We start from the raw sequence: 24,103 nt of genomic DNA on the forward strand, positions 1-24,103 counted from the left end.
GGGCAGAACAGATGAGACGTATTTCATGGTTGCGCCTCTGAGAAGTGCTCGGATGAAAAGCTCGTGAGAGAGGGAGCAGCTACACCACAGACACGGGCAGAGGGGGTGAGATACGGCCGGAGCGTCTTCCTGTATGCATACTGTATTTGTGCGCAGATAAACCCGCATCATCTTTTGGGTGTTGAGCATTTCATCACAGGCGGCATGTGACTTATCGGAGCGAGCCAGGTTTTCAGAGGGCTGACAGTTTAAGGAGAACTGCCAAGGGAAAAGCCTCCATTCTCAGCCAACCGCCGCTCTCTTACACACTTCTCACTTCTCGCTCGCACACAAATACACACATACATAGACACGTATCTGTGCAAACAGAGGAGCAACAGCCCAACAAGCAAACCCTGACTACTGATTCTTCAAGCTGCCCCTCTGAGGTTTCCAGTCTCTCTCTCCTGTAACCCAGAAATTGATAAAAGTAGACCGTTAATCCAGATGATGCTTCCTCTGAGATGTAAAAAAAAACAAAAAACAAAAAAAATACAGTGAGGATGTGAAACATGTCTCCAGGGAACATTGTGTGTGTGTCTGCATGAATGGGTGAAAATAATAAAAACAATCCCTTTTTTGAATTGATACAAAGGGATGGAAGAGAGTGAAAAGGCACACACATAAACTGAGATACCATTAAAAGAAATGCAATAACAGTAAATTGTATGGCAGCAAAAAAACCTAAAACGAAACTGGTGCAAGTTACTCTAGAAAAAAAAAAAAAAAAAAAAAAGGCAGGCAGTAGTGTAGGTGTAGCGAGTGCTTTTGTACAGTTACCGGAAGGTCATTTGGAATATCTGTCCCAAGTTGACTTGCTGGGTTTTGTTGTTGTATCCATGCAGCATCTCACCAAACAGGGTGTCATTGAAGTGGACATCCTGCCTTGGGCATTTTGGTCCCTCACAGTTGTCTGACTGCAGGAGGCAGGAGCGCCCGTCCCCTGCCAATTTGTACTCCTGCACGCACCTGGGGAGGACGGGGGAGAGCGGTCAATAAGAGCACAAGACGGGACTGCATGTAAACGTATTCATACTCGAGGCGTAAGCGATAAGCATATATCGCTGCTGGCAAGACATCAGACAGACAGGGAAATGCGGCAGACACCGCTGCTTGACTGACACCTCGAAATGCCTGAAAGGAATACCAATCAATATGAAGATTCTCTGTGTAACAATTTTGATCGACATATTATGAGGTTATTAAAACATATTAACCAAAGGAACCTGGGGGGGGGGGGGGGGGGGATAAAGGCTGTATTCTTTGGTATTTCGTGCTGCCAATGTTTAGCGACGCATCAGTGCTAATCCAGGTGGATGTGTTTTATTTTTTAATCAATATGGCTCTGATTGATTTAAATTAGTCCAAAATGCCTTTTACGTTTCCAAAACAGTGTGTGTCTGTGTTATCATCACTGCTGTAGATATCATCGACACATGGACTTCAGTGGAAGAGGTTTTAAAACAGGTTCCAGTGGTGCAGAATTCAGCAGACTCTGCAGTTAGTCACAATTACAGTTTCTCCTCCGTTTTTCTCATCTTACAGACACGGCTGAGTGTCACACTGCTGTTAGGTTGCGCTGAGATTTGGGCTGGTAACAATTGATCGAGTCTCATCTGCTCAGCGGTGGTGGTGCGGGACGCAGTCGTCGTTGGCAAGACTCAGATCTGTTGGAGTGGTGTCTTTGTGAGGCATGAATGCAAAGCTATTCCTTTTTTCTGTCTTGTCATAATAAAAATAATTCAGTATACTTTAAAAGGAATCACTCTCACACCTATCAGGGCCTTTTTCAGAGAGATGCCAGCAATTCCACACAGTTACATCTTCACATGGACCTCATACCCAGACCTTTGTAGGAGACAAAACTTGTTTTATATGTTAAAAAGATCACAAACTGAAGAAAATTAATAAATAAAGTTTCTTTAAAGTTTCCTTGTTGTAAAACAGTTTGGCCTCTTGTGGCCAGTGAGAACATTCTTATTACAATGAGCAAAGTTGCCCACCTCTACTCTGCAGTTCAAACAGCTGTGTCAACTTGCATTTTCTATTTCCCAATTAACCTACATACAGTATGCCCACCCATCCACACTGTTTCTTCTACTTCAGTACAGTTCAATAACTTTTAATGTGGATTAGCATCGCAATACTAGATCAAACTGTTGGAACTGGACAGCTATGACTTTATCCAGTCCGAAAGTAGGAAAACTCTGAACACAGATACAAAACGAAGGCAGACGCTACCATGAGTACACCCAGAGTATGGTTGGAAAATCTACTGATAGATGATAGAAGCTGTGGAAAAAAAAAAAAAAACACTAACAGACATGACTCACCGGCCTGAACTCAATGATCCATTCTAAAAGCTTTAAAGGGTGGGGTTGTCAGCCAGCAACTATTTTCTAGCAGTAAAGACCTCTTAAAAAAAGTTGAGAACCGTATCAAATACAGTGCTGGTAACAAGTTACTCTCGTTCCCACATCGCAACCTTTCTCCAGTTGGAAGTCCCTGGAGATTACACTCGCGTATGATCCAATTTTGCCCTGTGGAATCTGCTCTAAATTACAACCACATACCATTAGCTCAGTGGAAAGTGTGGGCTGGGCATTCAGGGACGGAAAGTATCAGGGAAGAATGCGCGATAAGTGGGGTCAGCATTGGTCAAGAGTCAGGTTTAACCTCAAGTGATCAATTGCATTGAAAGATCCAAGTGTGTATTTGGCTGAAAGACATTGTATTATGAAGTTCATGCGGCCCATTTCATGAGGAAGCTTTATTTCCGGCAAGCAGACACTTTTTTTTTTCTACTTTTTCTCGACAGCTAGTTATTCTTACCCACAAAACATGAGCACATTGCTGGAACTGGGGTCATCTTCAAGGGGCACGAGCTGCTGGAGACACAGCTGTTCGCAGCCTCCATTGAAGCCATCCGTGCAGTCGATGCCCCTGGAGTAGTCATAGCAACCTGAGCCATCCTTCATTGGCCTCAGCCCCTCAGGACACTGCAAGAAAAGGAATTCGGAGTAAGACGGAGAGGTGGTGGGAGGGAGATGTAGAGAGGGGGTGACGAGGAAAGCATAGATTGTGGCCCAGAGGTCAGAATGTGCATTTTAATCAGGACCATACGGCAATGAGGAGGCAAAGACGGCAGCACGGGAAAGATAAAACTGTGGAGGTAGATAGTGGGTAAGAATTCCAGGGAAGAAGAATCAAAATCAATCGGCAGATTTAACGTGATACGAAAACATGGAGGTTCAAAGGTAATTTGGAAATGAAACATTGCCAGCTGAAATCTCACAGTCATATACTTGGTCTGAAAGCCATTGTGCTCATGCCAGAAACTGAGCTCCACTTGTGTTATCCTCTCTTGTTGAAGCTGCGCAGTGGCAGGTGGAGAAGAGGACCTCATGTTGATCAGAGGAGGAGCGGACATGTCGCCCTCCAGGCCAAACTCCAGCAATACAAAAGTGGGAAATCGTCCATTTCCGATAAAAGCCAAATGAATTCAGTTGTTTTGAACGTTACTGTTGCCTCACAGGGTGGACACTGAAGTTCAAAACAGGTCAAAAAAAGCCAAATTTCTAATTCAGAATATTAAAAGTAAAGTAGATTCTGACCTTCAGACACTTATTATGACTGAAGTGGATGGTCTGCAGTGAATCACCACAGCTTGTTTGTTTTTTAACCACAGGTAAACGTGATGATCTAGAATTTAATGTCATCGTTCATTTTTAGCTTATCTCCGAGTCCCAGGTGTCCCTCACAAACCCACTCACATTGACCCAACAGCAGACCGGACAGAAATCTGAAGTGAAACAATGAGTTCAAATTCCAAACTCAAATTAGCTCATTTAGAATGTAGCCTTGAATTTATGAAGTGAATTTTAAGTGTATTATATTTCCTTCAGTGCTAACAATCCTAATTAAGCATGAATGTAAGAGTAGAGGCATTCTGTAGCAAAGCAGGACTTCATTGAAAAAAAAAAAGAATTTTCCGTGCAATTAATAACTTTTAGACTTAATAGCCCACTGTCATGACTTTGACTGCATTATCCGTCTTGGATGTAAACAAAATGATTTTTGCCCCTGCAAAACAAAGAGGCAGCACTTTTCTGCTGGCTCAGCTAGAGCCAAACGCACTGCTGAAATCAAACACTATTGACAAGTATTGTTATTTTAAAGAGAAATAATTATCTAGTTAAATTTGTATAATTAAAAATGGAAAAAAAAAAAAAAAAAAAGCATTTATGAAATCTCAGAATAAGATTCCAAGACGCTCGCACAGCCAACGGACTAAACTGGCTCAGCTGTGCCAAGAGACGGCGTGGTGGCGTAGTGGTTTGAACTGTCACCTCACAGACAAACCCTGGACTTGAATGCAGCTTCAGTGGAATTTACATGTTCTCCCCATGTGAGTGTGGGGATTTGGGGTTATGAGCCTAACTATGACGTGAAAATGGACAGTAGACTTGAACGTGAACGTGTGAGTGATCGTCTCCTTGTGCTGGACAGGTGATCTGTTCAGGCTGTATCCTGCCTTCACTCCTCATCACCGCATTAAGGACGGATGGATAGATGGATGATACTGTCATCAGTGTCTTAACCAGTTCATCATCAATCATTTTAGTGTTTTGTCACTTCATATTATTGATTCCATTCTGGTTCCAACACATAATATCCTCCTGTCTTCTTTATCTGTCTTTCCCAACAGGAGATTTGTGATGCTGCTTCAGTCAGACTGTCAAGCAAAACATTCACAACAAAGCAACATCAAGAATGCCACATCCAAGACGGATGAGATATATTCCACTAATCGGAGATTTGGTTTCCTCCTGTGTGAAAACACTGGTGAGGAAAAATGAGAGGACACTTGGCGTTTTCTGTGTGAGAAAAACAGAACCCAGAAGCTTCTGCTTTTGATGGAAATTCTTCCCACAGCAAAGGCCTGACTTTCACAAGTTAGTAATGTGTTACTGTTATATATCGGATCTTGCAGAGTGTGACATTGCATAGATGCCAGAAAACAACAAGATCTCTTGGCTGATCAGTATATATATAGTCTTCTTGAAATATTTTGCTGTAATTTAATATATAATATAATCACAGTCAGTCAGAAGCTGGAGTTGGTTTTAACATCTACACACTGGAAATCTACAAACACTGCTTCTGTGCTGCTTTTCTATCAATACATACAGCATTGCCATGAATACTGATACAGAACTTAAACGGCTTTGCTTTGAAGTCTGTACGACTGAATTATCCTACAGTTTGCCGAACACCATTCACTCCTTCCACTGATGGCCACACTGACTCATCTTCGAATCCTCAAGTTGTGCGTGCCTGCGTAGGACTGACTGTGGGAGTGTAATGAAAAAAAAAAAAAAAGGAGCAGAAAGCTGTTTCTCTGTTTTTCTGCTCAGTAAACATTATATATACCAGTCATTTAAAAAAGTTCACATAGTTAAACCAGCTCCTTACTATGATTCGCCTGAGGAAATCTTAAATAAGGAAGCGCAAACAGAGAGGTTGGTGGTGGTGCGTAAACACCACCCACTGTGGTGCATCCGGAATTATGCAAGGTAAGCCCATGTGTCTCCCATACAGGAAACCCAATATGCTGCAATAAACAGAGAGAGAGAAAAAAGGCAATTGTTTCGAATAGGGTCATCTGATAAGTGAAGAAATAACAGATAGGTGTTATATATTGATCGTCAAGGGTTATGGCTTCATGTGTAGAGCCGTGCCTTCTGAACACAGTGCTTTGAGGTGTGTGAACTTTTATAGCTTTACTCTTCTAATGTTCTGTATCTTTACTTCAGACTCAAGGCAGCTCAATAGAAGGCAGTCTCTCTAAAACAAGCAATTTCAATTGAAGGTCACAGCAGAGATTTTTTTTTGATCATATGTGAAAGAGGAATCTGTAAAACATACTAAACAATACATACTGTCCTGAAAGAGAAACGGGCAAGAGGAGGAAGATCACAATGAGAATGACGACGAGGGTGATGAGCAGCAGGATGGTGAAGAGAATGACATGGGTGATTAAGGGGATAATGAGGTTTATGACGAGGAGAATGAGGATGAAGAAGATAAGCGAATAAGGAGGATGAGGATGGAAATGGTGATGAGGGTGAAGAAGAAGCTGAATATGAGGATAAGATGACAGTCACCAGGAGGAAGGTGAAAATGTAAATGGGGTGGATCACTGTCATGTGGGACGTCAGCATTAGTTTTACAGACAGGGTGATGCTCAGAGCAGTTCTATTAATGTAGTATAGATTTGATCTTTAGTGTAAATTGTTGGCTATAAATAAAGTTTCTATACTGTTGAACATTTATGAATAAATCAAGTCAGAATAAATCCAGTCAAACTGAAGAGTGAGATGCAAGCGAGGATTGAACTATAACTTCACAAATTGAGAGACTCCTTGAATAGCATGAAACTTATTACAGAGTCCAGACCCACAGGAAAAAAAAAAAAAAGAGAATTAAAGTTACGAAAGGGGGAAATATTCATTTTGCACTTGTGACTAAGCTTTTGTGTGGGAGAAAAAGTGGAAAGCGCTCTGGATGACACCATCTGCAAGTGGGTGCTTGTGCAGCAGCTCTCTTACTTTGGGTTTGAGTGCAATCCGATCAGCGAAAATAACATCAGATGGTTTAGAAAGTAAACTGATGGCGTGAGTTAAACCTCTGAAGCAGATGTGTTGAATTCCTAAACGGCCATTTTCTTTCATCTCACTCAACTGAATCTGATGAATTTGTCATCAGCCTCGACAGAAAAGCCTAATAAGACGCTGCTCGTTACAATCAGATGTGTGGAAGTAATGAGAACACTTTAGATTTGAAGGAGAGTGGACCTCCAGGGTCGGGATTCCAGGACAGCTGTTCTAAAGTTGTGCAGGTCCCTGGAGCAACATCCATCCTCTGTTTACTGAGATGAACATCCAGGATGAATGTGGCTGTAAAACACGGACGTTTTTAGGACTCATGTTCTTAACAGGCTTCATTCACGCTAAATTGTTGCCTTAAAGATCCGTTTCTTCAACTCTTTAACAGTAATCAGCCAGTTCCTCGACTCTGATTATGATATCTTTTGTCATCTCTTAAAAGATAGACTATCCTGTCGAATTAAACGTCCCGTCTGAAGACGGCGTAAACAGTTCGAAGACAAAGGCTATCAGCCAGTATTTAAGTAATGATGCATCTGCTCTCTCTCTGCTGGAAACAAGTTAAGGTTTAAAAACACAAAGTGATCAATAGCTTTTTTGATCCCTGTGGTATAAAAAAAAAAACAAACAAAAAAAAAAAAACACAGCTGTCAAGCCCGGAAGGATCAATGTGCATTGTGCATAGTTTACACGTGTTTCCAGACAGCGCGCCACATGTTCGGCATTCCACTGAAGCCTCTACAGCCTCACATCCACTTACTGTATCTGGTGGATGTAATGTTAACTTCCTCGGGAGCACGAGATTGGAGCCATTCATCACACTGAGGCGGAGCTGTGGGAATAGCTGTCTGTAATTCAAAATTGTCATGCAGCGCTCTGTGGTTGAATGAAAGTTCTTAAGGTTAGCCATTAGCGAGGCCCACGAGCTACTTGCTCTTTTTGCTCGGACAAGTCTCCAAAGACACACCGAGCTGCAGAGGGAGATCATTTATACTTCAGATAAGTGAATTTAAGTCAGTTCCTTTGTGCGGCTTCTGCAATGGCAGCGCAATGAGAGCAGGAGAGGAGATCTGCCGCACAGAAACACACACACACACACACGCACACACACATCTTTTTGATGTTGGTGGTATAATTACACTTTGGCAGCTGGTGAATAATTAAAAATACATAAAAACAAACATTACATTCTGGTAATTGACTAATTTACATATCAGGTATTAATCAAATATTTTAAAAGATAGTAAAAACATCACTCTAAATAGAATATTATGTAATTTTCAGTTTCTATATTTGTGAATAAGAGCAGGATCTAATCCTTGTTCAAAATCGACAAGCCTTTCCTTTTGACTTTGGGCAGAAACGCCCCGTCCCGGGGGCAACGGGCATGACGGCCACATAAAACACCAAGGGTTGGATATAGATCTATCCTCTGGGGGCCATTACAAATGAGAATTTCATGACACCATTAAGAAGCAGAGTGATGGTATTTCACTCCTGAGCATAGTTGAGGATTAAAAATACAAGGTAAGCAGGTCAAAAAATAAAGAAGAAGAAGAAAAAAAAAGGGCAAGTGCATATGAAATATGACCGCTCATATATCTCCCGACACATTATATACCACACATATATCACGGCTCCAAATTAACATTCACACATTGAGAATGAATGCTATTCATTTTCCTAATCACCCATTACTGCCCTCAGCTTTAATCAGGAACTGAGCATAATCTATTGAGAGCCCTATTTGGTAACGATCTTGTCAAAATTAAGATACTAAATGTTCTCATTTAGTGGCCACACATTCCAGAGAAAGTGGGCATAATGAGAAAAGTGTGAACAGTCACTGTAACACTGCCAACTATAATAAAACAGGTTTTTTTTTTTGGGGGGGGGGGAACAGTGCAAAGCAAACTATAAAATGGAAACAATAAGATGCGTGCTGAGTCTTTCACAAAACAGGGAAAGTTTTTGAAATGCAGGAGCTCTAAATCAAAATGACAGGCGAGGGGGAAAAAGAAAAAAAAAATCAAATAGTCTAAAAGCATATTTGACAGCCTAATCTGGTTTCGAGGTGGCAGTGATGCATGCCCTGCAGCTCCATGCCGCTGAAATGTGTTAAATTAGGCACAACGGCCTCATTGCTTTAATAGCAGAAGACAAAAAAAAAAAAAAAAAACTTTCTGGATGCAACGCAGTCCTCAGTGTTTACATACAGTACCCTAGTTAGGAGACCTATCCCACTCTTAACCTTATTTGCAGGATGAATAAGTTTCCGGAGCAGGAGCTCTGAACTGAATAAATTAGGTTTAAATATCTCTTCATGATGTGCACATGACATTTGTTATAAATGTGTTGGAAAACGTTATCTGCACTGGTGCTTGTACAAATGTAAAAACACAAACCATCAGTTTCAAAAATTTGCAGACAGAGTTTGACATTTGTCATCTGGCATCTTGTAAGTTGTCAGCGGACTTGAATAGGTCAGCACATCAGTGCTTCGGAGCATTAGATCATTTTCAAGAAATGACAAAACTCTTCCATCGCACTAATTTTGAGACATTTTTCCCGACACCCATCTTTCTGCTGTAGAGGAAGACCTCACAAAGACGCCATAAAAAGTGAATGCCAGCCACTATTTTCATTTCTATTGAACAAAGCAAGATTTGCATACAAGAGTAGTTTGTGCAATTTCATGCAATGAGACTTTTTTTTTTCATTTGTGGCATGAAGGAGGGCGTTTATGCAAATGTTGAAAGATTTATACAGTGCATTTTGCCTTTAGCAGTCTTAATGCACTTTATATGATCATCTCATCGTTCTACATCACTGGGAAGAACGTGGGGTTTTATTATGACAAAGTGTGCTGTACATACGTCACAGTGAGGACAGTGTTTCTCCTTTACAAGAGCCTAGTACAGTTTCTTTTTCTTCTCAAAGCATGACGCTGGACTTCCACAGGGGCGTGGGTGGAGGGGGTGGGCACACAATCAGAAGAGCCTTGGAGGTCAGGGAAGGCCTTTTTTGATTTTTGTTTTCTTTAACTATTAAGAAGAAATCCTGATAAACTACAGTTTACTTAAAAAAAAGAGATTGAACACCAACACTCGTATGCTGTATATTAAATCTTAACAGAGACTCGTTGAATAGCAGGTAAACACATTCACGCACACACACATTAAGACGTTACATGTGGAAAATGTGTCATGCTTCCATCACAGGAAACTGGTGTGTGTGTAAACTGACACACTCCAGGGTGTTTTGTGTTGTCGCAGTTTGTTCTGTAGGGACTAGACTGTCTTATGGTGCCGTATCTGCAGTTTCTTCACGGGTGGAATAATATCGTCTCCTTTTCCTCTCACTCCAACATTTACAGAGATGACAGAGAGGGAAACGGTGCAATGACTCTGCAATGAACTGAAGGTGTAAAAGAGTTTATGTCACCTGGCTGAAGCTGAACCTGAACGTAATATTTTCAACAGTATGCTGTTTTTATTTGTTTAATTATTTTTTTTTTTTTATGAACACTGCAGCGTGCAGGGTTTTCCAAACTGCGATGAGTGCTTTTTCAGACAAATGGGACACGACGTGCATGTGCAAAAAGGGAGCTGCACATTCCTGTCCTTGTAGACAGGAAGTCTAAACACTTAATATATCTGTTGATTCAATCAGTAAGAGAGCAGACATACCGTACCTGTCTTGAGCTTACTGGAAAAATATTACAACTTCTTTTTTCTCCTTACATATTTCCACCTTACTCTTATTTCACACAAGCTTTACTCTCTAACAAGATGATTTAGCCTTGGGCGCTCATCTTCACATCTCTGCATTAATGTGTGTACTCAGGTCATCAGGCAGTCTGTCGTTTGCCATGGTAACTGGCAGTATGTAAAAGATGTGCAGCCTCTCTTTGTCACCACCTTCCCTCAAGTTGTGACAAGAGAACAGACGACGACGACGCGAGTGAAAGACGGCGTTGCGCTGCGACTTCCTCGAGACCCGGATCTCCTCGGCTCCGTGTGTTTCACCACTGACATTTACAGGCTGCTGTTACCGTCTGCCTCGGCGGCCAGGACAATAGACATGTGGTTTACTGAAGTCAGCCCTACCTGTGGTTATATTTTTTTTCATTAAATCGCTAAGATATGCAACATTGACATATATGAAACGCGGTAGCTTGTGAATTTTCCTCGAGTAAGCGTACAGATGCGACGAGAGGCTTTCATAATTCACTGAAGGTTATTACTAAATGAACAGCTATGTACACTTGACTGTAGCGGGTGAGATATTAATATTCCGATGATAAACGCACAATGCCTACAAGACATGCATGATATTGCTCTCTCTTTTTTTTTTAACAACTGAGGACATCGAAATTCACAGGAGGTACCATTAAACATGAATCAATCCTCAGGTATCGAGCGCCACTGATTGTGATTATACACTATTTCCCCATTCATAAAAAATATGGTTAATCAGTGATCTGAAATATATAGAAATACTGAGTAAAACTAAATTATGCTGCACAACTTGGTTTTGCTGTTCTTGTGCAAATATTTCCCCTCTTAAGGCCTCTTTGAACTGAATTCCACCGCACACAGACCTTAACTCCGACCCTTGGCTGCCACAGTGCTTTTGAGTCTCTCTGCAACAATAGGCCGCTGCATTTAGCCAACAGAATACGAGTGAAAAGATAAAACGAAATGATCATGAAGCATTTGCTTCCCAGTTGAAATGCCATGGTAATGAGGCAAGCGGAGCTGCGCAGTGCAGCAGGGCAAGGGGAAGTCGAGACGCTTAAGAAAACACGACTGTGGGGATGTGAAGGGGCTGGTGGGGAGGGGGATTAGGGGATGAGGGTTTACGCAAATGCATTGTTTGGTGGAAGATGCCATTTTTTGCTCCCAGCTGACTCTTTATGCAAACGAGACGCAACCGAGCAGAAATCTGGCTCCACACTGACAACTCATCATTTAATTCCTGACTTTTGGAGAGTGCCACCGCTTTAATAAACCCCTGCTTTCTGGGATGGTATACAAGTGACTTGAAATGAGATCAGAGATAACAGTATCTGTCTCCTCTAAACTGTTATAAGCGACTGGAGTTTGACGGGCCGAAATTAAACTCTGGATTGAGGTTTGAAGTTTAAAAAAAAAAATGAAATAAAAAAAAAAAGGACATCTTTGCCAACCCTGCATCCAAACAGCGTTACCAGAGATGTCCCAAAAGACACATCATCTCATGAAAGATATGCCACTAATATCCCGCCATCTGCTTAGTCTCCGAGTATTTCCATTAAGGGGACAGATCCCGTAGTTGGATGTGACAGTGTGCCATAAAGGAAAAATCTCCTAAAAGCATAGAAAGGGATTGTATCTGCCAGTTGTCAATCCTAAAAGTTTGAAAAATGGCAGACTTCCAAGGGAAAAGAAAAGAAAAAAATAAATAAAAGTCATGTTTACAGAGTTTTGAAGTGGAAGCAGTCTCTGGAGAGCTCACGCGGTGCATTCATACACACAAACAGTGGATGATAGGCTACACTGAACATGGGTTCAACTGCAATCTGACCACTCATTCCACACCGATGGGCAAACGCTGAACTGTTGCTGTACACACAACCCACATCTGACAACCGAGGCTCCCGACACTTCTCTCTGCTCTGTACAACATATATCAAAGAGGCACCAGAAGTTTACCTTTTTATGTGTTACAAAGTTGTCGTATTTTTTTTAAACCGTGGTGTATTTTTGTCTCTTTATTGAATATAAGGGAGTCAAAAGCCTTTGAAATGTCTATTTGTGAGTACATTTCACATTATTATCTCAGGTAATGAAATGCTGTTCTCCTCTCATTCCCCACTTGTCCTCCGAGCAATTTAGTCACAAATAGCAGAAAGAAAACAGATCCAGTAAACAACAGTTCATTTCACACAGGAAAACACAAAAAAACAAAAACCTATGATGATCAAAACAGCAGCGTACCCCATTAATGTAAAGAACAGTCAGACTACACAGCTTGACGCATCACCTCTGTCACATGTAATAAAGCCAATTTCTGCTTGATGAGCCAAGAGATGAAAGAAGAAGGTACCAGAACAACATTACCTGCACAGTATCACTAACCTGCGCTTACAACCTTTGCTGTTGTTCTTATTACAGACTGAAGTCAGTAATCAGCTCACATTTGTTTCAGCTCAGCAGACATAAAAGTAGCAGCATGTGCAAAAGAAAAAAACAAAACAAAACAGCAACTGCAGCTCTGTCTGACTACAATTTAATTCATTGCAAATGCATTTCAACTGTCTTAAGAGCAGCAGACGGCCTTGAGGGGAACGACTGTGATAATGGATTTTAAGCCCTCCGTGTGGCATGTCCCTGCTCTGTGTTAGCACCCATTCTGACAAGGGTGGTTAAAATAACACCAGCCCAGAAGAGTCCGAATGGAAAATAATACCACAGTGACCGTGATCCTCCGAGTTAATCTTTGAAGACTAGAGGGCTTTGTCAGTCTTTTTGTTTGCCTATTAATCAGCTGTAGGCAGAAGCATGAGACCATTTTCTATTATACTGGAGAAAAATGATTCTTTTGTTTTTTTGTTTTTTTTAGAGTTTCTCAAAATATAACGAAAACACAGGAGGTACATGAGGTCCAGATGAAACAAACAAAAAAGTTTTGTATCTCCTTTATGGGAACGATGCTTATTTTTGTAAAGTTTAAACCTTGAACTGGATCATCAGCTCAGAGAGAGAAAAAAAAAGTATTGAATATGTGATTTGCTCATGTGGAAAGTGTTGTAAAATATCATGATGTGCAGTTTTTTTTTTTTTTTTTTAGAACTTTTTGAGAAACATTTTTTAAGAAATATTCATGTTTTACACTCACCCTCTTCACTGTCTGTTATTTTGCAACTCTGGGCCTAATAAGGATTAATATTAGTAGGACGGATTAGCATGAAGAGTCTGTCTCTTTAATTTTAGTCATAAGCTTACAGGATGCAAATGCTGCTACAACTGTGGAAATACACAGTTGAGATCACTGAGGCAATGTCACTATAAATTACTGTATAGATATTTCACAGTGTACAAACTCAGCGTATAAGACTGAGAGACTGAGTTGAGCATTATTAAAGCAAAAGCAGTTCAATAAATGCAACCTTGTTTTAAATTAGGTTGGAAACGGCACAGAGGTTTTACAGTACAGCACAGAAAATATGTGAAACAGAATGTTTAAAAAATCAAATATTCCTGCAATCATGAATATATTAATATTATCTGCATTTAAATATTACATTTATGGATTTGCAAAAAAAAAAAAAAAAAAAAAAAAGAAGAAGAAGAAACAATGCCTCAATGGAAAACTCTGAAAAGCTTAGCAGCTGCTCAAATATTCTAACACTGCAAAGAAAAAAAAAATTGCATGGGGAGAATAAATCACATGCATTTGTTGGAAGTCACAGTGTGCCGTTGCTGTTCGTGCATATTTTTGGTTGGACTGATGGGACCAGTCCTAGAAACCCAAATGTCTGCCACTGACTCAGTGACTCAGCAAGGAAATTCAATTATCGATAAGCTTAATGCAAAATATTTGTTTGGAGCATTTAAGAGTTCCGTTCAGTTATGACCGAGACGCCAATAAATGATGCATTGCTCAAAGCTGCGTACGGCACAGGGACACCAAACACAACCAGCGTTTAGAGAGTTACATCCACTATAAAAATGAGAAACATATTGAGGACAAATGATGGCATTACAGTTGTATGTGTGTAGACACCAGCCTACATTACTCATAATACCATCACAAGCTGCTAAATATGTCAGGAGAGGAAATATGAATGATCGGGACGATGATTCAGCTGTATTAATGTGGATTAATTGCCATGGTAACACAGCGGGAGATAATTCATGGGGAATGAGTTGCAGCGGGGATGGAGAGACTAATTTGATTTGCATGCGGAAAAAAAAAAAAAAATTATGATTAAAAAGTATTTTAAGTCACATGTTGAAAATATTGCGCGCGTCAAGTTTATTCTACAAAGTGCCTCAATAAGTCTGTCAGTCAGGATCTACATCAGAGCCTAATGGCTGTGTCTAAATCGGTTTGTTATTCATAATTTCTGATCAGTGCCAGACTAAATTACAGAGAGTGGTGTGATGTGTGCTTCATGAATGCAGAGAAAAGTTCCACGAGCGTTCTCTGAACGCTGTGAAGAGAAAGGCAAGACGTACAAATCATATCTTGCCTTCAGCTAAAAGGTGAGGAAGAACATAGGAAAACAAGGAAATTGTTCCTTCAGTGTTTGTCTTTGGTCGACACGAACAACAAAAAGACCTGTCGATTTATAGCCCCATCCAAGCCCTTAATGACTCACCGAGCCATCCTCCAGCAATTGAGATGGCTCATCAATTTAATTACTTTACAACGCAGGCCCGCCCCATGCTGTCAAAAGCCTGGCGTGGAAAGTTTCCAGTCACCCCGTACTTGTAAATATGCCAAAGAAAAACCTTTTGCACTGCAGTTTACTGCTTTGAATCCAAAGTCAAACCGAGGTTTATGAAGCAAAAAGGGACAGATGAAGCCGGCGCCCCGAATAAATGAAAGACATATCCGTTCTGGATGCGTTTTACAATAAAAGCTGCGTCCAAAAAAGGGGGTTCACAGCAGATTAATAGACACCTCGGATTTCTGATCTGATTTTGTGATCACTGGGTCAAATGATGACGTTGCATTTGCATAAACTGAAATAAAAGAGGCAGTATCACGAACCATTAAGTCTGTGTGGAATGATTACAAAGGCAAAGCCTCCAACAGTGTGAGTCACAACGGCTTTTAATCACGGACCCCATAGTGCCTATAGATAAACACAACACCAAAGCATCCTAATTATGCCTGTAAGCACCATATAAAATATTATGAATTGCTCGAAAATATCACAAATGCCAAGTTAGCAGATGGCATGTAAATTTAATGACTCACATTATTGGGAAAGATGCATTAAAGGAGGCAATTATGTAAATACATTTCGCCATCTAAACATACAGCATGTATCTATTCAGGACTTAATCAGTCTTTTAGGTGCTGCAGTGTCTGCAAGAGCTACTGAGCAGCGCTCGCTTTGATCACAGTTTGACAACTTAATTCACACACTGTAGCATGCATTGGCTCTGTTAATGCATTTCAACATTTTTTTTTTTTTGGTCCCTTTTTTGTGATTCCCAAATATGAAGTTGTGAAGGATTTGTTTATCATATAAATGCATTGAAAAGGACTAGCCTGATTGCTTAGCATAGCCGCAGTCCTGTCCGTTTGAAGGTTCCAGTCCAGCATTACAAATGTAACACAACGTCTCCTGTCTCACACAAAAAAAATCTCTCGTTGAGCCAGTTAGCTCCAGTCCAAAGTCAGTCCAGCAGACGGCGTGTCTGGATGATGCTTTGAAAGCACCATGTCATTCATCCAGTGTGTCCATCACTGGCAAACAAACACGTGTCAAACAAACACAAACAGAAACCTATCAATGTCCAAACAACAACACAGACACTCATTTATATAGACACGCAGCAAAGAGTTATAAATATTACAAAGAATCTGAAAGGGGGGGGGGGGGGGGGGGGCTGTTTGCTGAAAATTAATGGGAGAATTTCATTTATTCTGGGATAAACACTGGTTGTGACCTTTAAGAAAATTGCTCTCTCTCCGCTCTCACTTCGACTTGATCATGTCAAGATGTCAGCTGAGAGACAGAGAGGTGGAAAACAAAAAAAAAAAAAACAATCTGGAAAATCACATCTGCTTACCATACAGCCGGATGAGTCCAACTGTCGATCAGAGACGCACTTGAAATTCTTCTTGCAGCCGCCATTATCTTTGGAGCAGTCGCGGACGGGGCCGAAGGACGCCAGCAGGTCTTCCACCGTCTCGAAGTACGTTGACATCATGGCCTCTTCCCTGGAATCGACAAAGGAAAGGTTAGAAAAGAGAACGCCGATGCAACCGCGCATGCTTTCCCGGTGTAATTAAGGACACGGCGTTACAGGTAATGTCAAGTGAAAAAGAACGCCGGAGCATCTGATAATCCCTCACCCCCTGGATGCAGCCTCTCCTCACCTTCCTACTTCTAGTGCAATTAAGAAGCTATTCATGTCTATACATAATGTGACTAAATTACTGTATTTTTGTGGCTTTTATCCTTTCAACTACAATTATTAACAGGAAGTAAGTGTTAGTTAGTCAGTGGAATAAATGTGAAATAAATGTTTAGTCTGAATATGAAATGAACATTGACCATGACAGGTTTAGAATAGTGTTTCACAGTTAGTGTTTAAAACAGTGTTTTTAAAGCTATAATGGAAGATTTGTGGCGCAAAATGCATGATGACGGTATAGAACTACCAAGTAGTCACGCAGAACCCAAATAATCAAAATGTACCATACGCTGATTGTATTTTGGATACTGTTGATGTTTTAAAAATGTATTGTTCTGCATGAAAATGTGTGAATGTTTGATGGTCAGCCATGCCACTGAACGCTACAATCCAAGCTGCATTTTGATTAAATATTTAAAATGAATAGTCATACACACTAACATGAAGCATAAGCTTGGCTGGTTGTATAAAACCTCCAACTGAAGGCCAAAGAAATCAGACCTGCTGATTCTGTTAAAGTTAACAAAGAGAGAGTGAGAGAGAAAGAGAGAGAAAAGAAAAAAAAGACTGAAGAAATGTTTAAAATAAATCAGTGTGATTAATCAGTTACTCCTTCTTTTTATTTATTCACTCAGCCTGACCAGGTATTTTCATTTGCAGAGCCCAGAAGACTGATCGGCGGTGATCCTGTGGCCTTGCAGCTCTGTGAGAGTCTGCCTGGGTACAGTGGTGCTGTGAGTTAAATACTAATGTCGCCATGCTAAGAGCCTCAGAATAACTAAGTCCCAATCCATCCATCTTCAGACGACGGCTCGACCAGAGGAGGGCTGCGGTGCGCTGGAGCCAATCCAGGCTGACACTTGGGCAAGAGGCCGGATGCAACCTGAATAGGTCAGCAGTCCATCACAGGCCCAACGCAGGGAGACGGACAACCATCAGAGCGCACATTCAAGCTGATCGCTGATTCAGAGCCACCGATTATCCCCACAGGGATGCTGCGGCCTAATGGGAGATGTCCGGTGTACCGAAAAGAAACTCAAACAAGCAAACTTCACAAGGGAAGAACCTGAGACGAGGCCGGAGCTTCTTGCTCACCACTGCTCCACCGCAAAACATTAAATCTGTGCAGACATTAAGAGCCATTGATGTTTGAATTCACCCCACAGAGTGGCACCGGTATTTTTGAATACCCTAAAATGGCTTTAACATTTTGAAAAAGATTCAAATAAACATATTTATTATGTGCAAGGCAATCATTTAACTTTTGAATCCCATGATTTTCTCTGATTGATCACACTGTTACTCACAAAAGTATGTGCTATGACAATAATAATATTCATCATATATTCAGAACCAAATAACACTTTCACTCTAAAACTAACCCAAGAAGTCAGTGCAGAAGCAGAAGTTCACTTTGCTTCTTGCCAGTTCAACACAGTTTTGGTGAATTTCTGACAACAGCTACTCGACTGTTGACAGTGTTTCTGCTAACAACAGTTGCCAGGTCAGTGTAAAAATAGCTTGAAATCCAGCTCCCGGTGTTGTGCCAAGTTTTACATCACAACAGCACAGGAGGGGGAATGAAAAACAAGAGGGTCATGCTGGCAGTCAACTCAGCCAGTCAAACACCAAATGCAAACAAAGAGTGGTGACTTGTTGATCATACCGGGGGGGGGGGGGGGAGTTCAGAGTTCATTTTGAAAATAATCCCTCCATAGGAAGAAAGCACAAACCTCATGAACATTTCCACACCAACCTACATTGAGGCTCCGCTTTTCAAATGAAATATTTTTTTCCTTTTCATTGCAGAAGAGTTTTGCATTTACACGACTACCTTTTGTAAATGAACGTCTGTACAGAAATTACGAAAACAATGTAGTTTTTATGTAGGGCCACTCGTGGGTGTCACTGGTTGCTTTTGTAATGAAATGACACACACAGACGCAAAGAACAATATGTTGTAAATATCAACACTGGCGAGTTCCACCTTGGGAGCCGTTTTGAAAAAGTTGCTCTGAGCACTGTTGTCATGTGAGCGGACACACAAAACATGACAAAAGTTTTATGTTCTCACTTGAAAAAGTCATGTAAATGAGGTCTGAAAGACGGCTGCTGCTCCAAGCGATGCTACCTCAGGCTATCACTACTGTGACCTTTTAGATTCTATTTGTACTTATTTGAAGGTCAAATGTTTAAGGAGTTGCTAACTTCCAGAGGAGCGAACTGATTCGAAATTCTGCAGCATTTAATATCTGATACAGTTGTTTCATCCTTAACCCAAAAAATCTGGACATCACCAAACTTAGGAAGGTCCCATCTCCATAAAATACAATAAAATATGAGTGTTTGCTTGCATCAGTCTGTTGTATTGTAGCTATATTACAAACAAGTCATTCAAGGGAGGATGAAAGCAGGTTAGAGATTAATTGATCTGCGTGCATGGGCTCTGCCACTGTGCTGGAGCTACTGGTGATAAAAGTTCCTGATGATAAAAGCAGGAGGCATTTGTTTTAAATGCTGAATCTTGCCATTTTGGAGGCATATCAGCATTGCTTATACGGTGTGCTCAGGGTTTTATCCTCCTCAGCATGCTTCACCATGCGTATACACTATATTGTGTATGCCTGCTGCCACAAGGAATGAAGGGTAAGCAACCCTTGTGTTTTTCTTTGCAATAAAACAAAAGCACTGTCTGGAGCAATGGGACCACGGGGACAACAGTGTGTTTTAAGGGTGACTTGACTCTACAAACAGCAACAACATCTTGAATGATGGGAAGACTGACGACTTGCTGTGCAAGCAGAATTTTGCAGTATTGTCAGTGACACTTTCTATGTCTGTATTTTTCTGTGTTTTTCTGTGCCTCTGTGGCAATGTCATTTCAATGAAAATACTGAAAAATATGTCCACTAAACCATCCATGAACAACTTAATGGTCTCGTTAATTTGTCTATAAATGTCCCAACATATCATTATAATGTCCTTTATTTTGAAAAGTTCCCTCTATGGCTACAGATGTCACAAACTTGAGGGAAAAACATAAAAATCAAAGACATCAACTTCATTAAAAAGGTGAGAATACTGCAATACCGATCAAATGTTAACATCAGTATATTTTTACATGCATCAATCCAGGTTTTTGGCAAACAACTTGCATTTTTTTCGAGTAAGGGTGTTTTTATTCCTGTGCAGCGTTTTATTTTTGTGAAAGATTTATGACAGCTCATCCCAAAATCTGCAAATCTTCTTTGCGGTGAGGTATTATAGCTCAGTGACACATCACATCTCTCTTTGCTTTTTGCGAATTCATTGCGTCTCACGGGATGGAGAGTTGTGCAAATCAGTCACTTTCCTTACTGTCTCAAAATAAGGCAACGGGAAAAAACAAAAACAAAGCATTAACACAAAGCAATTAACCTATCGGTCAACAATTTTCTTCCACTTAGTTTTTAGGTTGGGGGCAATTTTCTTTAGTAATCTATGGCGTGCTGACTTTATGGTCCTCTGAATTAAAAGCTCATTAATGAACTATTACTGCTTCACCTTTTGATCTGAGCCTTTATTTTGAGGAAGATAAATAAAACTTTTACAATTCAGCAAATACACTCAAACATATTTGAATTGAAATTCAATGTCAGAAATACAATTAATGAGGATGTTGCCCTTACATAGAGACTGGTAACATGTTTTTCTTTTTTTTTAATAATTTAGACAATACCTCCTATCTTCAAACACGAATAACCAGGAATGTGATTCAGGACATCTAATTATTTTGGGATATCTGCAAATACAGCATGCTTTACGCTTATGTTCACTGCATGAGAAGATGCAAATATTTTGGAAGACACTGAGTAATTAACCTTCTGGTCAACCAACCAGGATAGAACAGGATATCCTAAATGGATGTAATTAATGATATTCATTCAACCCTTTCTATTCTCGTGTTTCTAGCACCGCCGCCGGATATATGAGCTGGACTCTTTCTACAAACACACAAATGGAAAGTAATCCACAGTTGCTTTTTTATTTGCTTTGACACCCAGGGGTTGTTTGAGATATTTGTTGCTGCCACTGGGACCAAGAGCATCAACCATCAAGTCTGAGCTGCGGTAATTTCTCTTACAAATAAACAAATAACTCGGTTGAAAGGAAAGAAAAGCAGCAAAAGAAAAACACATGTGCTTCCACTCGAACTTTACACATAAAATGGGTATGCATAAAACATGTTCCTGAAGACCAACAGAAAAGTTAACTCTTTTCAAAAAAAAAAAAATAGACATGTTTTGCAATTTTGCCCACCTCTGCCTGGAAAATTACCACATGCTCCTGGCTTCCTGGGTCTGCTTTGAGGTCTGGGCTTCAGATGTTGTATCCCTTTGAGAGACGGGACTGAAGGCTTTTTCTTACCATGATTCTTATCTGAACAACCTCAATTGACCCGTTGTCGAAGGATTTAGGGTGAAAACCAAAGTCTATTTTAAACCGTTTCATTTTATCAAGGCCAGCAGCGTTGTGGTGGAGCCTCGACGCGTCTTCCCAACGCCTTTCTTTTGTGACAAAGCCTTGTTCAAAAGGTCTAAGTGTTCTTTGTTCTGGCCACACATGGCAAAGTCAAGATTCCCTTCTCTTTTCTCAACACGGCCTTCAAAAGCAAAACCTGAAACACTTGAAAGCTGCCAAAACATCTCAGGCTCACAGTTTAAGGCCGTCCTCCTCTCGTCCTCGGCGGAGAGGAGGCACGGCCGACCGGACTTCGCCTTTGGGATACCGTGACACACTGCTTCACATTCAGCCACGGATCCTCTGATGTAGAGATAAACAGAGCAGTGGAGCTGGAAAAAAAAAAAAAAAATCTGTATCGTCTAAATACCGTCTCAAGCTGTCTCTGGATGGAAATCAAAGACGGCAGAGGGAACAAGGTGAACTCATGTCCAAGTCAGATGCCCACATTCAGTGCGCCTGAATAGAAAATGAAGGCACAGCATCCGAGTTTATGGCCTGAATGGTTCACAATAGAGAGAAATGATATTTACCCTTTTCCCGACTATCAAAATCACTTTCTCAAGAAAAAAAAAAAAAAACACATATTTGCACATCACACCGGTTTCTTTTGGAAAATAAGGAGAGTTAAAAGTGATCGAGAGGATCGTTGCAATACCTGATAATCAAGCCCGGGTACATGATGTGATGTGTGAAGTCGAGAGGCACCAACAAAACGCGCCTGGGTTCATCATTATGCACAGCTTTGGCTCGGTTGATCGATGGCGGACTCGCTCCTTCCCAGGAAATGTCCGTGGCGAGATGTGCAGCGGTTTAGTGGGAGGAGTGACAAATCACCGTCTGGCTGCGTACAGTTGGGCTCACTCCAGGTGAATAAAAGGGAAACGGTAGTGTGGCGGTGTAATGGAAAGTGAAACACTATCACTGTTGTCTAAGCTTGTGTGCCTATTGTCGGATGTTATGCAGCAAGCTTTCACGCACTTTGTGTCTGAACTAAATGTTCGCATTAGAGAAAAAAAAAAAGTACTGACAACACAGTATGCTTATATTGAATGTTGGAAGATATAAATATATATATAAAAATAAAGAAGCATAAAAGGTAAAGAGTGCTACAAAGAGATGAGTCATGGATAATCGGAGCACTAGCTGATTCAGTCTATTATCTACCCTGGCCAATGTTCCTATGAATTCTTGGGAAGTGACTGTGTTACAAAGGCCAGAACACTGGTGTGGAAACCCTCTGCAGCACCTTTTTACGCAGGCATTAAAGAGTTACCCTTTCTCAAACGGATCTCTATCAACAAAGCGTCCTTGCACGCTTTCAATGTCCTTGTCCCACATGACGGTATTATTTGGAAACTTCTAAGCAGGCATGTATTAGATCACCTAAAGCAGGAGTGTCAAATGCATTTTAGTTCAGGGGCCAAATACGGAACAATTTCATCTCGAGTGGGCCGGAGCAGAAAAATAGTGTCATAAAAACCTTTAAATTTAGATATCAAAGTTTTGATTTGTTGTGGCACCAAGTATGTGTGATGAAACTGTCTCCAATTCCCACCAAACATTACTACAATCTCAACGCAAAGCCAATTTTAGCGATAACTTGAGACGCAAAATACAGTGAAATGTCCAAAAAGTTTTTTTTTTTTTTTTTTTTTTTTTACAAAGTCCTGGATTTGAGACTGATTCTATTTTGTTTGCAATGGAGAATTCTAGCTTATATGGCAGCATTACCGATATCTCAGCTGGGGTTTCAGTGCTATGTTGTGTCCGGCGGGCTGTATTGGAGTGTCTCGATTGCTGGTTGTGGCCCATGTTTGACACCCAACAACTAAAAGATGATTTTGTAGAAGCAACATCGAACCTGACCGTCTGGTTTGAGCAGAGATTTAAGTGCTGAAAACACACAAACCAGCACTTTTTTTGAACACTGGCTAGCGTGGATTGCTCTTTGCTATGACGATTTCTTCATCAGTGTTGCAAATATAGAGGCGTTAGTGTAAAAGGCTGTGCTGGAATTAAGAGACAGTTCTTTGTCCAGAATGCATTTGTTTTAAACAGACTGCAGTTCCTTGCTTTGGCTTAAAGAATATGCCTGTAAGCCACACGACACCTTTGGCTTGCCAGGTGACACCCTTGGTTTGCAGTCAAAGTAACAGTAAAAATACCTCGGTCTCCCACGTCGCCTCAGTCTTTTTGTTTTACTTGGCAACTCAATTTTTCTGAATTAAGACGAGCAACACGTGGCGTTCTGAGCATCTCCTTTTTTTTTCTGCAAGGCACTCAAACCACTGACAAATGACTCCTTAATTCAGAGGAAAGCAGAGGGTGGGGAAGGTAAGGCGAGCTAAAATAATGGCTTGGCTCAGCTGTGCGGTGCATGCTAACCGACTTTGCTTACATGGTGAGTCAAAAATGAAAAATAAGGGAGGTGGAAAAAAAAAAGAATCAATGCCTCAATGTCGAGTGCAAAATCGAGCATAAGGAAGAAAAAGACAGAAACTCCCAGCAAGTATGTGGAGTAGTCTTTTTTTAAAAATACCTCTGGAAGGAATTAGGCAATGTTTATAGAGGTGAAACCAGTCTTTACCTTAACTTACTGACCTTGTAAAGAAACACCGCTACACAATCACGTTTAAAACAATCTGTATTATAACTCTTAGGTGTTTCTAAGGTGTCTTTTCTAAATCATGAGTTGATCAAGATCATCTCTTTCGCCACGGTGACTCTGTCACTTGACCCAGAAGTGCATTG

The 24,103-nt window shown here is 40.8% G+C and overlaps 1 protein-coding gene across 1 annotated transcript in view; it reads right to left on the reverse strand.

The window, feature by feature from the left end:
* Positions 1–24,103, reverse strand: part of astn2 (astrotactin 2) — a 261,407-nt gene that overhangs the window by 74,036 nt on the left and 163,268 nt on the right. The window contains exons 11-13 of the mRNA XM_030085456.1: positions 16,502–16,652; positions 2,872–3,038; positions 820–1,008 (exon numbers count right to left, since the gene is read on the reverse strand). Coding sequence (XP_029941316.1) covers positions 820–1,008; positions 2,872–3,038; positions 16,502–16,652 — 507 coding nt within the window. The remainder of the gene's footprint in view (positions 1–819; positions 1,009–2,871; positions 3,039–16,501; positions 16,653–24,103) is intronic.

The sequence above is a fragment of the Salarias fasciatus genome (assembly GCF_902148845.1).
Source record: "Salarias fasciatus chromosome 7 unlocalized genomic scaffold, fSalaFa1.1 super_scaffold_4, whole genome shotgun sequence".
In the NCBI taxonomy this organism is placed as follows: Eukaryota; Metazoa; Chordata; class Actinopteri; order Blenniiformes; family Blenniidae; genus Salarias; species Salarias fasciatus.